At 42.4% G+C, this 17,387-nt stretch overlaps 1 protein-coding gene across 7 annotated transcripts in view; it reads left to right on the plus strand.

Annotated features, from left to right (window-relative positions):
* Positions 1 to 6,284: 6,284 nt before the first annotated feature.
* The window catches only part of g2e3 (G2/M-phase specific E3 ubiquitin protein ligase), a 39,807-nt gene continuing 28,704 nt past the window's right edge, over positions 6,285 to 17,387 (plus strand). For 3 of the 7 annotated variants that reach the window (XR_007035031.1, XM_047344837.1, XM_047344840.1), the window contains exons 1-3: positions 6,286 to 6,904; positions 7,625 to 7,695; positions 10,359 to 10,456. Coding sequence is in view for 5 of the 7 variants with exons in the window: in XM_047344837.1 (XP_047200793.1) it covers positions 7,638 to 7,695; positions 10,359 to 10,456 (156 nt within the window). In the remaining 2 variants the exon portion in view is untranslated. Of the gene's footprint in view, positions 6,905 to 7,624; positions 7,696 to 10,358; positions 10,457 to 17,387 lie in introns of all 7 variants that reach the window. The other 4 variants (XM_047344839.1, XR_007035030.1, XM_047344838.1 and 1 more) reach the window with 4 other exon arrangements.

The following is a 17,387-nucleotide window of genomic DNA, read 5'->3' on the forward strand; positions in this document are numbered from 1 at the left end:
TTTAGGGGCTACATAAATGTCTGCGGTGGCAATCTCCCAGGAAGTCCCCTCCAGCTCCTCAGCAAAGCTTTCCTGATAACACTCACAGTTATTCCTGTCATAGAAGAGGGTGACATGTGGCAGGTCAGGGGGAGAGACGTAGGGCGTCAGGGTCGAGATCCAGGATTTCCACCGAATGAAGGACGAGAGGATGCCTCCGCCCGCTGTGGTTTCTGGATGCAAGAGGGACCCAATATATGTCAGCCATAGGGTCAGCCAGGGGTTGTATGAGATACTGTCCGTGAGAGAGGCGGGAATTGTTGCCACAGGCTAGTTGAGTTCCATTGGGCAGATGCACAGACAGTCCATCAGGTCCACATAAAATGGTGGCACCCATTTTAATCAACATGTCTCTGCCTAATAAGTTGACAGGGGTGTCCGCTGACACCAAATAGCTGTGGTTCAAAGTCTGTCTCCCTATCTCGGTTTTTAGGTGAGTGGTGTAAGGTAGGACCTGTTTAGCCCCAGAAAACCCCATGACAGTGGTAGTCCTTGTGGAGAGGGTGGTAGGAGGGGCTCGTTAAATAGTTGAGCATGTGGCCCCAGTGTCCACCAAAAAAGGAAGAGTTTGTCCATACACTGTCACTGACAGTAAGGGGTCCTCAGTCCCTCTGTCCGGGGGGTTCTGTGGGGGCCCTCAGTAGTGGTCTGGCCCAAAGCTGGGTTCATCCCAGGCTGGCAGCTGAAGTGAAGGTTGCTGCTGTTGACCTCCACGTGGTGGACCACCCCGTCCTCGATACGGGCGTCGCCCTGGGCCTCCTCTGGGTCCATACCCACGCCTATATGCCTCAAGGTTGTACGGACATTCTCGGCTCCAATGACCCTGCTCCTCACAGTAGTAGCAAGCGTCAGCACCCACCCATCGCCTTGGTGGTCCTCCACGGAATCCACGGCCCCTTGGTCCACCTCTGCCCCTGAACCGGCCTGGTTGGGCATGATAAGGACCAGAGGTTGCAGACCTCGGTGCAATCGTGTCCTGATGGCCAGGAAAGGGAGGAGTCTGGGGGCCCTGAGAAACCACACCTTCATACATTATTTTGGGAGTTTTGTTGTCTTTCTTTTTTTCTCCTGCTTTCTGCTTTGCTTCGGCTAACTGCATTTTTAGCAATTGGGTCTACAGGGTCTTACGTTCCTCCTCATCTTTCTTTTGGTCCTCTCGTATTTTGGACAGGTGGTGAATCAGATGGCGATCCCAAGTTCCAGTGTCCGCTCCAAGCATGTCAGGATTGTCGTCCATACTGGCCTTCACCTGTTGGGGTAGTCCTTTAAGGACAGCATCTCTGAACCAGTCTCGCTGTGCCCCCTCATTAGCTGGGTTAGTTATTGTCCAGTTTGCCACATAGATTTGCACTGGTCCAGGTATTCCCTGGGGTTAATTTTAGGGTCCCATTCAAACTTAGGGATGGTGCGTCCCCTGGTTACAGGGTATGCTGTTCTCAATGCATCACCTAGCCAGTGGACATGCTGGGTGAAGAGGTCAGAATCCGGTGCTCCTGAGGTGAAAGCAGCAGTCTCAATCTCTCTACATGTGTGGTGTGGCATGCACCGTCCTGCCACTGCTCTATAATCTCCCAATGCTAGCGTGGTGCCTGCCATCAGGGTGTCTAAAGTATGGAGCCACACTGCTGCTCCTTCAGTTATGGGGGGCAGTTTGTCACAGAGAGCCGTAATGTCGCCCTGAGAGAAAGGTTTATACCTGCAGGGGGCTCCAGAGCCTTGTTGCTGTAAAAGGGGATAATTGTTTTTTGGGGCATAACTAAAGCCTTCTGGTTTAGCTGCAGCTGTGCGGGGTAAATGTTCCCTTAACTGTCCAACTGTGTGACTGCGTATTGGGGATCCGTCCTCAGGATGGTTTTGCTGCGGATCTGCTCTGTCTTCTCCATTTTCCTGTGGCATGCTGTGCCTGCTTACCTGCACCTCTACAGCTGGGGTAGAGGTGTAACAAGGTGTGGGTGTGAGAAAAGAATTGGGACACAAAACCCTATCTGGCCTCCAGGATCCACTTAGCATTAAAGCCACTGATCCTTCCGGATCAGTCCCTGCTCCTTGTAAGCCAGAGCTTGGCCCCCGTGCCCCAGCCTCTGAAATTAGACATGATTCTTGTGGGGGTGAGCGAAAGGGATTTGTTTTGCTCAGGATTCTTTGATGTTGTTCTTGTCTTTCTCTTACCTCTCTGTCCTAAAAGGCTGCTTTTTCTGCATCCTGAAATGACCCATCAGATGCTGGCATAGATAATCCGGAAGTTCCACTGACAGATTCATTCCCCTCTTTTGGAATGTCCAAGCCATGCAATACAAGTGTTCCATTTTCTACTTCCAATATGGGGTACACTCCACCAGGGGGCGGTGTGGGCGCACCAGTGAGGGAGCTGCATGGGGAGGGGGCTGTATATGGGTGCGGTTCCTCTGGGCTCGTCCCCTGAGCTGATTTTGACCCCTCCTTCTTTTCTCCTTTTCCGGGTTTTTTCGCTGCATTGTGTGAATTCCTCCTTGGTAAATCAAAAGAATGTCTGCCCAGAAACGCTCTTCTTTTTCCAATGTATCTACGTTTGTCCGGTACTTACCTTTGGACCAAACAGTAGCTTCATTCAACTTACTTTGTGCTTCCTGTCTGTTTGTCTTTGCTGTGTTCAGTTTCTTTCTAAACCAAACACCTAAATTCCACTTGTCCGTCAAATTAATTCCATCCGCCTTCATTGGTTCTCTTATCTGTGTTTCGATCTTATTTTTAATCTTATCAGAACTAGTGCTTGCATGTTATTTAATTGTGTTTCTAAATCCACCCATGCTATTGTGTCCGGAAGTTTACCTTCCATGTTGTTTAAAATCTTGTGAAATGAATGTGCAATCAACTCTTCACAATATACATATAAAATCCGCTTATCACTGTATTGTCTTTTGTTAACAACACAGTGCTTTTATTCAATCTGCAATGGTGGGCCTGGCTGCCACCCAGACATACACACACAGACACAGTCAGCGCTTGTGACAGTCACTCCCGTGTAATATCAGCAAAAACAGTTAACATTCACATTTCTTCTGTAATCCGCACAACAGATACTCATATGTAGTACTTTGTTTTTTATTTTATCCCAAATAATCATCCAGCGTCAGTCGCAAACACACATTCCAGCTCGTACTGTCTCAATTCAACACAACAGTCTGTGACAGACACTCGCACACAGGAAATATGCACAAATATGCAGAAACAATCCACTACAAGCCACTTCACCCTATATTCAATAAATGCATTTCATTTTCCCTCAAATAATCAAAAATCCAACCGCATTTTTAAGTCAGAATGTGTGTTCAAAGATGTAAATTCGACTGCACTCCCAGTCGCTTGTGTAATTCCTCCGTATGACCACTAGATGGGACTCTAACTCTTCATAAATTTCTGAATGAAGCAGTCACATTTTTGACTTGTAATTGTTTGTGTTTTGCCAAGACACAGGACTTAAACCTAGCTTATCTTATTAATTCGTCAATTAATAAGTGAGGACGCCACGCCCAGCAATTAGGACTTTAACCGTGAAGGACTTTAACCTTTTATCAACTTTAAATAAACTTTGAAGCTGCCTTATTTTGCCGACCCTGTCAGCAAATGTTATCTGACTCCATTTTAACACGTCCAGTTAATGCACACTCTTTTATAGTTTTGCAGAGTAAAATGACATTCAGAATCAACTGAGACCTGATTAATTTAGCCTATATATAAATTCAATCGGAGAGTTTATTAAAAGGCTCTGCTTCACCTTTGTAGAAAATCAACGGGCGCCCTGGTCTCAGAAGTTTCCGTCTGTCACACTCTCCTTTTGTCCACGTCGGGGGTCACCAAATTGTTGAAGTACCTCTTTAAAGAGGCCTTCTGCGTGTTCATTTATTCACCGTAACCTGGAGGAATTCACAACACATTAGAATAAATCACACGGAGACAGCTGTATGTTATTCAAAGTACCTGGACCAGGGAAGCTCTCATGTGATCAGGCCACACACCGAGACGACTTCAGAGCTTCTCACTGGGCACATTGCTTTTATTAAAACACACATGAAAATGGGCAGCGCCCTTGATTACAATATTTTCTCACATGTACACACTTTTTCCGGCTTACCATATTTAGACAGTCATTGTCCTGCACCTGCACTCCGTATCTACTGATATAAGCAGGGAGTAAGTCAGTCTCTACTTTTCACACACTCCTTCAGCTCTCAGTATTTTTCTGCTTCATCACACTCAAGGCCAAGTTTGTGCAATAACAATTCTGTAGGCCACAATGTCTTATACTAACACAGGTTATACATTTTATTTCCCACACTGGTTATGAACATAATAATGATGCACACACATAATATATCTTCACACTGCCTTTAGGAGTGCCCCCACCCATCCTGAACAGAATCCCCGCCTGGCGAACTGTCTGAATGGCTTCTACTGCAGACATGACAGGAAGCCGTTCACACCTCAAATTATCTCCTCCACATCCCATTCAGGAACAAATTCGACCCGTAAAACAACCAAGCCCCTACCTTCAGATCCTCTGCCTGCACTAAAGATCTCCGAGTCAAATTTCTTGTTTATATGTACGAACTTGGCAATAAAGCTAATTCTGATTCTGATATATTGGATAATTACTACATGGGCGATTATGTTTCAGCTGGCAGCAAGTTATTTAACCCCAACTGGTGCAATGAGTGCTTCTCATTTCTTAAGCAACCATGTGGAAAGACACATCCTGTGTCTTTCCACAGGATGTAAGTCTGTTTCAGAAGGGTCAAATCGTTGACATGCATCAAGCAGAGAAAACATCTAAGGAGATTGCAGAAACCACCAAAATTGGGTTAAGAACTGTCCAACGCATTATTCAAAACTGGAAGCATAGTGGGGACCCATTGTCTTTGAGGACGAAATGTGGCCGGGAAAAAATCCTGAATGATCTAGATCAGCGAACACTTAAACATTTCGGGAAATCAAATCAAAGAAAAAAAAAACAGTAGAGCTCCGGGCTATGTTTAATAGCAATAGTAAGAGCATTTCCACACCCACAATGTGAAGGGAACTCAAGGGATTGGAACTGAACAGCTGTGTAGCCTTAAGAAAACCACTAATCAGTGAGGCTAAGCAGAAAAAAAGGCTTAAATTTGCTAGGGAGCATAAAGATTGGACTCTGGAGCAATAGAAGAAGGTCATATGGTCTGATGAGTCCAGATTTATCCTGTTCCAGAGTGATGGGTGCATCAGGGTAAGAAGAGAGGCAGGTGAAGTGATGCACCCATCATCCCTAGTGCCTACTGTACAAGCCTGTGGGGGCAGTGCTATGATCAGGGGTTGCTGCAGTTAGTCAGGTCTGGGTTCAGCAACAGTATGTGTTCAAAGAATGATGTCAACTGACTACCTGAATATACTGAATGACCAGGTTATTCCATCAATGGAGTTTTTCTTCCCTGATGGTACGGGCATATTCCAAGATGACAATGCCAGGATTCATCGGGCTCGAATTGTGAAAGAGTGGTTCAGGGAGCAAGAGACATCATTCTCCCACATGGATTGGCCACCACACAGTCGAGACCTTAACCCCATTGAGAATCTTTGGGATGTGCTGGAGAAGGCTTTGCGTAGCGGTCAGACTCTACCATCATCAATGCAAGATCTTGGTGAAAAATTAATGCAACCATGGGTGGAAATAAATCTTGCAACATTGCAGGAGCTTATTGAAACAATGCCACAGAGAATGCGTGTCGTAATCAGAGCTAAAGGCGGTCCAGAGAAATATTAGAGTGCGTGACATTTTTGGTGGCAACTTTTTTTTTGGCCAGACAGTGTATATATATATATATATATAAACTACCGGTCAAAAGTTTTACAAATGCCTTTCTCGTTTAATGGTTTTCTTTATGATTATGATTATTTACACTGTACCTAGACTGACAATAAAGTCATTTAAACAGTGAATGAACACATATGCAATTATGTAGCAAACAAAAGACAGTAAAATAACTTTAAATATGTTATATTTTAGAATCCTTAAAGTAACCGTCCTTTCCTGTAATGACTGAAATATTAACCTTTAGCCGTCTCTCCATGAATGTTTGGGGAGTTCTTTCAAGACTCTTTGGAAAACCATTTTAGGTGACCACCTCATGAAGCTCTTGGAGAGAATACCAAGAGAGCAAAGCAGTCATCAAAGCAAAGGGTGGCTATTTTGTAAAAATATAAAAATGTTTAGAGTTTCAAACTTTTTGTTTACCACATAATTCCATGTGTGTTCATTCACAGGTTTGTCTCTGGTGAGAATTTACAATTTAACTAGTCGTGAAAATAAAGAGACCCATTAAGGGAGAAAGTGTGTGTTTTATAAAACATACTACAGATATGGTCCTTTAAAATGGATGAAGTAAGAGACTTGTTTTCAGAGGACGAAAACAAGTCAGAAATCATAACAAAGATCGTTGATATGTCACGTTTGGAACGATATTGCATAACTTTGCAGTATTCAGTTGAACGAGCTTAGAAAAGACAGCTAACCTTGTTTGATCGATAAATACAGAAGAAGTGTAGTAGCACAATAATAAACCTCTTACAAACAAACCGAATAAATCAATGACATTTTGACATTTAGATAGATTTAATTAACGTTAAATCTATTGGATCCACCTCTTCAGTTGCTGTGCTCACTCCCAATGCATGGGGGACGGAATATTTCAGGCGGACAGAATTTTCCGGAAACGGAAATGAGTCTCCTTTGTTTTGAAAGAGGGAAATTTAAAAGTTAGGAGTGAAGCGTTAGCAACAAACAGATGAGCAAAATAAATGTACAAAAGAAGAGTGAAATGTGAATTCAAACTACAAGTATTCATCTGAATGTAAGGTAGGTAAAAGGATGAACATGTCTTCACTTCAATATAATTAATGGTGGGTTTTGTTTTTTACTGTTTAAACTGGGCTGCTGGTCGCCAGAAGTTGCCACGAAGGGTCCGCACAGATTTTAGAAAATAATTTTTTATGTTTAAGTTATTACGTTTTACTTGTTCAAATATAACCGAAGAATGTTTTAATTTTATATAAGGATTTGGGCGTTAAGACAGTATTATATGGTGCAACTTACTTAGCAGCTCCACGCCTTTTTCATCGTTTGTTTATTTAATGAACCACTGGTTGATCGACACAAGTTTCCAGCAAGGTGACCTCTGTGATAAAGAGTTAGACTTACTTTGATACAGTACATCTACCTTTACACAGACATTATTGCTCTCGATCAGAACTGAAGGTTTTTGTAGGAGAGGCTAAATGTCCTCTAGAAGCCAGAAAAGAAGCCAGTTGTCTTTTTTTAAGCACATAGGACTTTTATGTCCTAGATGATTGACAATCTATTGCAAGGTTTTGCAGTGTTTTAAATTATGATATTATTAAAGTAGGGTTTGATATTAGTGTTTGAAGCAGTTGAGTTTCATAGAATATAAGCTTTGTTCACAAGTGGCCCAGCAGTGCATCCACAGCGTACAGTGTCATGTATTGTGTCATTTGGTGATGATGGAGTGGTGTTGTGCTTGGTCATTAAATGTCATCATTCTTATTTGTGTCCCAACAGGTTTGATACCATCATGAGGAAGAAGTCAAGAAGGTTTAAGAATGTCAACACATCCAGCTTCCAGGAAGACTGTAAGTGATTAGTACATATGAAAGCCTGTTTCTGACCACTGTTTCCATAAACAGTGGCAGGCCTGTGGTGGTTTCTAACTGGGAATGACATGAATTAACAGTATATAAAATACACAATGTTTCCATGTGAAACTGTGGCCTTAGTAACGGGAAATCAATACGTTATGGATATTCCATGACTGTCAGCACATCCAAATGTTAAGTACACCATAGGATTTATGGGGTAAAGTAGCAGCTATGTACTGCTAATCAAATCCACATATAGAAATGATCATCCAGAGTGTCTGCCTATAAAAGCACATGTTTTGTCTGTTTGCTGCTCTGGAGCTTACTAGTATGTGTTAACACACAACCAAGTGGGATAGACATTAGGAATGACTTTAGAGATGTAATTGTTGCTACCACTCAATATGGGAATGCTTATAATGTAACAGAGAGAAAAATGCAATCCTAAGTAGAAAACATTTCAGTCACAGGAGTGAATGTCCAGCACCCCAAGGTCAGACAAGAAATAACAACAAAAAAACAGCTCCATGTCAGACTCTACAGGCCTCACTTAGCTCACTTATGTTAAATGTTAACATTTGTGGCAGGACAACTGGAACCCTGTTTGGGTTGAAGGAGAAAGCCACTTCTCTCCAAAAAGGAAAGAGCCAGGCAGTTTAGGTTTGGAAAGTTGTTAACCGTACAAAACATTTTCAAAATTTCATCTCTATTGAATATCTCACAAAAGTGACTACACCCCTCACATTTTGTAAATATTTTACTATATCTTTTGATAGGACCACACTGAACTTTGATATAATGTAGTCAGTGTACAGCTTGTGTAACAGTATATAATATTTGTATATATTTGTCCCCTCAAAATAACTCAACACAGCCATTAATGTCTAAACAGCTGGAAACAAAACTGAGTACACACCTAAGGGAAAATGTCCAAATTGTGCCCAAAGTGTCAATATTGTTTGTAGCTGCCATTATTTTCCAGGACTGCCTTAACTCTCCTGGGCACGGAGTTCACCACAGCTTCACAGGTTGCCCCCTGGAATCCTCTTCCACTCCTCCATAATGACATCCCAGAGCTGGTGGATGTTGGAGACCTTGTGCTCCTCCACCCTTTGGGATGCCCCACAGATGATTAATGGGTTTTAGGTTTGGAGACATGCTTGGCCAGTCCAGCACCTTTACTCTTAGTTTCGTTATCAAGGCAGTGGTCATCTTTGAGATGTGTTTGGGGCTGTTGTGTTAGAACACTGCATTGCCGCCCAGTTTCAGAAAGGAGGAGATGGTGCACTGCTTCAGTATGTCACAGTACATGTTGACATTCATGGTTCCCTCTGTGAACTGTAGCTCCCCACAGCCGGTAACAATCATGCAGCACCAACCCTTGACACTCCCACCACCATGATTGTCTTTGTTCTTCTCACCTGGTTGTGCATCATCTTTAGAGGGGAATTTCTTCTGAGACAAGCCCTACCAAGACAACCTCTGGATATGACGCTGAGCACGAGCACTCAACTTCATTGGTCCACCATGGTGAAGTCTGTTCTAAGTAGAACCTGTCCGGTTAAACCACTGTATGGTCTTGGCCACTGTGTTCAGTCTTTTTAGATCCTCAGAGTTCTTTACCATGATGAGCCGTGTTGAAACCCTGATTACTTTACATTGTATCAAAGTGTCATATCTTCAGTGTTGTCCCATGAAAATATATAATACAATATTTACAAAAATATGAGGAGGGTACTCACTTGTGTGATGAGACCACAGAAGAGATAACTCGGTCTGCCATTTTTGAAGAAAACCAAACACCATATCAGTACAAAGTACTCATAGCAGTTGGTAAAGGCAAAATTCACTTTTTGATCATTTTTATTCTATTTGGGTCTCTAATGCTTCTACAAACCGTCCAAACACAAAAAAAAACAATCAGCCATTATTTGGCTATCAATGAATGTTTTATTTTTTCTAGAAAACGCACGCTTTCAAAAGCTGTGTAATTGTGACGTCACAATTACACAGCCACCTAGCAACATTACCTGAGTCCCGCCTCTGACTAGCAACTGAAGCGGAGCTCCACCCACTTGATTCTCAGTAAAGGATCACGTCTCGCCGGCTGGTTTTACCTTAGACCCGCTTTACAATGGCTGCCCTCAAAGGCAGATGTTCTGTTGGCTGCAAAGACCCACATGTGTCCATGCACGTTGTCGGATAACAGATTCGTGGCTTCATTTTATTTTGGAGGGCAATGTTCCAGTCACGTTGCCGAAGACAGGACTAGTTTGCACGAATCACTTCACCACAGACTGCTTTGAGAACTCACATCAGTACACGTCAGGATTTGCAGAAAGACTTAGACTGAAGAAAAATTCAGTCCCTGCTGTTGGTGGCAAATCTGCAGATGTAGTGTTGCGCATCTGCTGGCAGCCATTTACATGTGTACAAAATGCTGGCTGTGCCCCCAACATTAAGTTCAAACAGCCAACTGGTATGTGTGTGTGTGTGTATATATATATATATTATTCAATAGCTTAGACATGCCTGTTTCGTAAACTTAGTAAGGAGGAAAAAAAAGCAGAGCAAACGAGAGCTTCTAGACTTTGTTAATAGAAAAGAAAATAACTAGAAACAGAAAGAAATTGAAAATGTGTTCTGTGTGGTTCCAGGTTGTGTTTTGTGCAGGTGCAGTGATGATGACCCGGCCATGTTTGGGGAAAAGGTCACAGTTAAAGAGCATAAATTCTCAGTCCATTACTTCTGTTTGGTGAGTTTTCATCTACATTCTTCTTGAATCAGTCTTCACTGATACATTGGTGTTAATATGTTTAAATCACAGTTGCTCCAGTAAATTGCGGCACTGTTGATAAACTGAAATGATATTGTTTAGCCAAGTTTGTTGTCTTAAATATCTAATGGGTAAACAGCTGAACATTATTTTACTGTGTGAGGAATGAATAGACCATGAGTATGTAAAAAGTGAAAAGGGGAGGAATCCATAAGTTTTCTTCTGCCTGCTCCTTTTTGAGCTAAATTTCTTATTAATTCTTGTATTATTGTTGTTGTATATAAATCCCCATTTCCAATCAAGTTGGGATATTGTGTAAGACATAAATAAAAACAGAAAACATGATTTGTTAATCCTGTTCAACATACAGGTCCTTCTCAAAATATTAGCATATTGTGATAAAGTTAATTATTTTCCATAATGTCATGATGAAAATTTAACATTCATATATTTTAGATTCATTGCACACTAACTGAAATATTTCAGGTCTTTTATTGTCTTAATACGGATGATTTTGGCATACAGCTCATGAAAACCCAAAATTCCTATCTCACAAAATTAGCATATCATTAAAAGGGTCTCTAAACGAGCTATGAACCTAATCATCTGAATCAACGAGTTAACTCTAAACACCTGCAAAAGATTCCTGAGGCCTTTAAAACTCCCAGCCTGGTTCATCACTCAAAACTCCAATCATGGGTAAGACTGCCGACCTGACTGCTGTCCAGAAGGCCACTATTGACACCCTCAAGCAAGAGGGTAAGACACAGAAAGAAATTTCTGAACGAATAGGCTGTTCCCAGATTGCTGTATCAAGGCACCTCAGTGGGAAGTCTGTGGGAAGGAAAAAGTGTGGCAGAAAACGCTGCACAACGAGAAGAGGTGACCGGACCCTGAAGAAGATTGTGGAGAAGGGCCGATTCCAGACCTTGGGGGACCTGCGGAAGCAGTAGACTGAGTCTGGAGTAGAAACATCCAGAACCACCGTGCACAGGCGTGTGCAGGAAATGGGCTATTGGTGCCGCATTCCCCAGGTCAAGCCACTTTTGAACCAGAAACAGCAGCAGAAGCGCCTGACCTGGGCTACAGAGAAGCAGCACTGGACTGTTGCTCAGTGGTCCAAAGTACTTTTTTCGGATGAAAGCAAATTCTGCATGTCATTCGGAAATCAAGGTGCCAGAGTCTGGAGGAAGACTGGGGAGAAGGAAATGCCAGAAGTCCAGTGTCAAGTACCCACAGTCAGTGATGGTCTGCTGCTGGTGTTGGTCCACTGTGTTTTATCAAGGGCAGGGTCAATGCAGCTAGCTATCAGGAGATTTTGGAGCACTTCATGCTTCCATCTGCTGAAAAGCTTTATGGAGATGAAGATTTCATTTTTCAGCACGACCTGGCACCTGCTCACATTGCCAAAACCACTGGTAAATGGTTTACTGACCATGGTATCACTGTGCTCAATTGGCCTGCCAACTCTCCTGACCTGAACTCCATAGAGAATCTGTGGGATATTGTGAAGAGAACGTTGAGAGACTCAAGACCCAACACTCTGGATGAGCTAAAGGCCGCTATCGAAGCATCCTGGGCCTCCATAAGACCTCAGCAGTGCCACAGGCTGATTGCCTCCATGCCACGCCGCATTGAAGCAGTCATTTCTGCAAAAGGATTCCCGACCAAGTATTGAGTGCATAACTGTACATGATTATTTGAAGGTTGATGTTTTTTGTATTAAAAACACTTTTCTTTTATTGGTCGGATGAAATATGCTAATTTTGTGAGATAGGAATTTTGGGTTTTCATGAGCTGTATGCCAAAATCATCCGTATAAAGACAATAAAAGACCTGAAATATTTCAGTTAGTGTGCAATGAATCTAAAATATATGAATGTTAAATTTTCATCATTACATTATAGAAAATAATGAACTTTATCACAATATGCTAATATTTTGAGAAGGACCTGTATACGCTGGGCTCACACTGAACGCGGCGCAGATGCGGTGCGGTCATGTTGCAGAAAGCCTCTCACACTGCGCTGCAAGCTCGGCCCGGCTGCGGAAACGGCGCTTCCAACCAGAAGTTTAAGTGGGTTTACATGGGAGTTCACGCGAGAACTACTCCAAACATTAGCAAGTCGCTCATAAAAACATTAGCAAGTCGCTCATAAAAACATTAGCAAGTCGCTCATAAAAACATTAGCAAGTCGCTCATAAACAAAGCCTGTATTTTGACCTTGTGTCACCGCTTATGAAGTAATGTTCACAGGAGCATGCAGGCAAAAAAGAGAGGAAAATCCCTGTCAGATCCTTTCTGTTATCCCTCTAAATGAGTAAACACAGCTATGGATCTCGTTTTCTGTGGCACAACTCATTACTCGTGCATATAACTATCCTATTTCATCCTTAAATAGTGCTTTGTTCCCTCATTTTACACTAGTCAAGTTAGCGTATGTTGGTGGGTTGATTTAGTTATGAAATTCACCGGAGCTCTCTCCTGTTTGGCTGGTAAAATTCATGAATTTGATGCAGAAGCCAGTGCGACGTCCAGCCAAACTTCCTTCTTGTGGAAACAGTTCATTAAACCGCACGGCCTCAGCAACCGTAACCGCACGGCACCGTGGCTGATGTGAATGTACACATTGATTTTAATGATTTGGGTTCCTTGCCGTACCCGAACCGCAGCTGCACTGGAACTGCACCACGTTCAGTGTGAGCCTGGTGATGTGCAACTGACAGATATTTAATGTTCAAACTGATAAACAATTTTTTGTAACTATTCACTCATTTTGAATGTGATGCTTGCAACACATTCCAACAAAGCTGGGACAGGACCATGTTCATTACTGTGTTATATCACCTTACCTTTTAACAACACTCACTAAGTGTTTGGGAACTGAGGACTAATTGTTGAGGCTTTGTAGGAGTAATGCTTTCCCATTCTTGCTGGTTGAACAACCTCAGTTGCTCAACAGTCTGGGGTCTCCACACATTTTCAATGGGAGACAGGTCTGGACTGCAGGCTGGCCAGTCTAGGACCAGAACTCTTTTACTACGAAGCCACGCTGTTGGAACGTGCAGAATGTATCTTGGCATTGTCTTTTTGAAATAAACCGGGACATCCCTTAAGAAGATGATGCTTAGATGGCAGCAGATGTTGCTCTAAGACCTGCATGTTCCTTTCAGCATTAATGGTGCCTTCACAGATGTCCAAGTGACCCATGCCCTGGCACTAACAGATGCTGGCTTTTGAACTTTGAGCTGATAACAATCCAGATAGTCCTTTTCCTCTTTGGCCTGGAGGACACGATGTCCATCATTCCAGAAACAATTTCAAATGTGGACTCATCTGACCACAGCACACTTTTCTACTTTGCTTCAGTCCATCTCAGATGAGCTCGGGCCCAGAGAAACTGGCAGCGTTTCTGGGTGGTGTTCATATGTGGCTTTGGCTTTGCATGGCTTTAACTTCCACTTGTAGATGTAGATGATGAACTGTGTTAACTGACGATGGTTTTCCTGAGTCCACGTGGTAATGTCTATTACAGAATGGTGTTGGTTTTTAATGCTGTGCCTCCTGAGGGATTAAAGGTCACGAGCTTTAAATGCTAGTTTTCAGCTTTGCTGCTTATGTGCAGATTTCTCTCCAGATTCTCTGAATCTTTTGATGAGATCGTGGACTGAAGATGATGAAATTCCTAAATTCCTTACAAATATATGTTGAGAAACATTGTTCTTAAACTGTTGGACTATTTGCTCACACAGTTGTTACTTCCCCAGCCTTGCTTGTGAAAACCTTTTTAGGAATCTCCTTTTTATGCCTAATCATGACACTCGCCGGTTTCCAATGAACCTATATGTTTGGAACATTCCTATGTGGAATGTTCCAAACAGGAGTTTTTTGAGCATTCCTCAACAGTCCCAGTCCTTTGTTGCTCCTATCTCAGCTTTTTTGGAACACGTTTCAAGCATCGAATTCAAAATGAGCTAATATTTGCAAAAAAACAATAAAGTTTATCAGTTTAAACATTAAATATCTATTCTTTTTAGTAAACTTAATTATATATAGGTTGAACAAGATCAGCAAACTATTGTATTTTGTTTTCATTTATGTTTTACATAAAATCCAAACTTCATTGGAAATGGGGATTTCTGTCTGTCTGCCTGTCTGTCTGTCCTGCTTTTCTCTCTAAGAATGTTGCTTGAAGGACAGCATAATCTGTGGCTTGTCTTTTCACCTCAGCTACGTTAATCTCTGTGTAAAAATTCTAGTCAGAAAGAGTAGCAGTTAAAATGTTAATAATACTTCTGTTTATTCATTTGTTGTATAATTGTTGGTTATTGATTATGGACAATACTTTTATCCGTCTTTTGATTGACTCATTATTTCAAAGCAGCTCCTTCAATTTCACATTCAATTCAATTCAGTTTTATTTATATATCGCCAATTCACATCACATGTTGTCTCAAGGCACTTCACAACAGTCAGGTACATACATTCCAATTAATCCTAACCATTGAACAGTGCAGTCAGAGTTAGCTATTTATTCAAATTGGATAAAAAGTTTTTCTGTCTAAGGAAACCCAGCAGATTTAATCCAGTCAATGACTTGTAGCATTCCTTTCTCCTGGATGAGCATGTAGAGACAGTGGACAGTCACTGGTGTTGACTTTGCAGCAATCCCTCATACTGAGCATGCATGTAGTGACAGTGGAGAGGAAAACTCCCTTCTAACTGGAAGAAACCTCCAGCACAACCAGGCTCAGTGTGTGCGGCCATCTGCTACGACCGACTGGGGGTTAGAGAGAACAGAGCAGAGACACACAAAGAATACAGAAGCACTGATCCAGGAGTACTTTCTATGGGAAGGAAAAGTAAATGTTAATGGATGTAGCTCCTTTAGTTGTTTCACCTAAAAAGAAAGAACAGATAAACATTGAGCCAGTTTTCAAGGTTAGAGTCTGAAAGAGAGCACATAGTTAGTCACAGTAAAGCTCAGTCAGTAGCTATGTCTAGGAGAGAGAAAGGGTTAAACACTAAAAGACAGGGCTATGTGGATCATCGGTAGAGGGTGAGCATTAAGTTGTTGCCACCAGAAGCTCGGACGATTCCCCTCTCCAGAAAGGTGTCACAGGTAGTCACATAGCCAGGCCAGGTGTAGCTTCTAGGAAGAGAATAGAGAGAACAAAGTTAAAAGCTGAAATAACAGCAAATAATGCAGAATTGGAGAGTAGTGTGAGAATGTAGCGAAGAGGGTGAAAGTGGTCGTTATGTCCTCCAGCAGCCTAAGTCTGTAGCAGCATAACTACACAGATAGTTTCAGTTCAGATTATTTAGTTAAACGGCACTTATTTACAACAATGTCGTCTCAAGGCACCCCACAAAGGGTCCCACTGATGGTCATTGTTATACTAAAAACCACAAGGATTGGGATACCTCTCTCTGTCAGACTGATTATAACCATTGGAAAAGTGAAGGGGTCATACAGGTAGCAGAAATGGAGGGTGTGTTTGCACCTCAACCATAACTGAGCCGGTTTAGGCTCCCTCCCTGATAAACTAAGCCACTCGAACTATAAGCTTTATCAAAAAGGAAAGTTTTAAGCCTAGCCTTAAAAGTAGACAGGGTGTCTGCCTCACGGACTAAAACTGGGAGCTGGATCCACAGGAGAGGAGCCTGATAACTAAAGGATCTGCTTCCCATGAATGCAAAGGGGAAAGAAGTGGAAAAACTTTGGTTGACATTCTGAGTTGATCACCAGTTTTGTTGTACTGATGTGTGAAAACTCTGTTTTAGGGTTAGTTTAGCCAGATCACTTGGAGATACTCTGGGTTTTTTAAACCTGCTTTGTAGTAAGCTTTATATATATATACGGTATTCATCTATATTTTACTTTTCACCTATAGTCATGACTCAATGAACAAAATCCTGGAAACCAAAGGCTGAAATAAACTTCCTCTGTTGGCTTGGCCTTAAAGATAATGCTGATGCAACTGCTATCCACATAGCCCTGTCTTTTAGTGTTTAACCCTTTCTCTCTCCTAGACATGGAAATTGACTGAGCTTTTACTGTAAATAATTAGGCCCGAGCAGGAAAACTGCAAGGGCCTATTGTAATCGCTCGAATTCTTATTATTCTTATTATTATTATTCCGGGGACTTTTGGCGGGGCAATATGGGGACTTTGCCATGCCCCAAAACTCACCAAACTTCACCCAAAATTATCCCCCGCGTAAAATTTTTGTTCCTTAATGTTGTTGTCAGTGGGCGTGCCCAAACCACTTAGCCACGCCCCCAAACATGAGATAGGCCAAACCGTAAGTCATAGAGATCTGAAATTTGCCACAATGCTAGACCTCCTCAAACCAACAAAAAAAGTCTCCTGTGGGTATGCCCTAAAATGCACAGGAAGTCGGCCATTTTGGGTCAAAGGCCGATTTTTGGCCGTTTTTCACTTTTACTCACCTCAAACTTTAACGAACCCGTCCTAGGGATTTTGACCTATCAGCTTCATATTTGGCCAATATGCTGATAAGGCATGGGGGATTAAAAGTTATCAAAATCCTGAGTTTTCGGCCATGTTTAGGGGGCGTGGCCGGGACACGAACTTGGCGTTCGCGCCCAAACTAAAAATATGCAATAACTTTCCCAAAAAAAAGCAAAATCACATGAAAGTTGCCATGAAGGAGGACCTTCGGGTTCGCGACGATCCTATGGGGTCATATGCTGACATCATCAAAGCCACGCCCCCTGAGAACCAGAAGTCACGTTTTTCACTTGGAAAGGTGCCTCTGACCCTCTTGACCCAATCCACTTGAAAGTGTGTCAGAAGACAGATAACTAGTGGGTCTAACTTCGTTTGAGGCACAGTGACTTTTCATAAAAGGGCGTGGCGGTGGCGGCGCAGCGAAGTCAGACGTC

This window comes from Girardinichthys multiradiatus, chromosome 19 (genome assembly GCF_021462225.1).
Source record: "Girardinichthys multiradiatus isolate DD_20200921_A chromosome 19, DD_fGirMul_XY1, whole genome shotgun sequence".
Lineage (NCBI taxonomy): Eukaryota > Metazoa > Chordata > Actinopteri > Cyprinodontiformes > Goodeidae > Girardinichthys > Girardinichthys multiradiatus.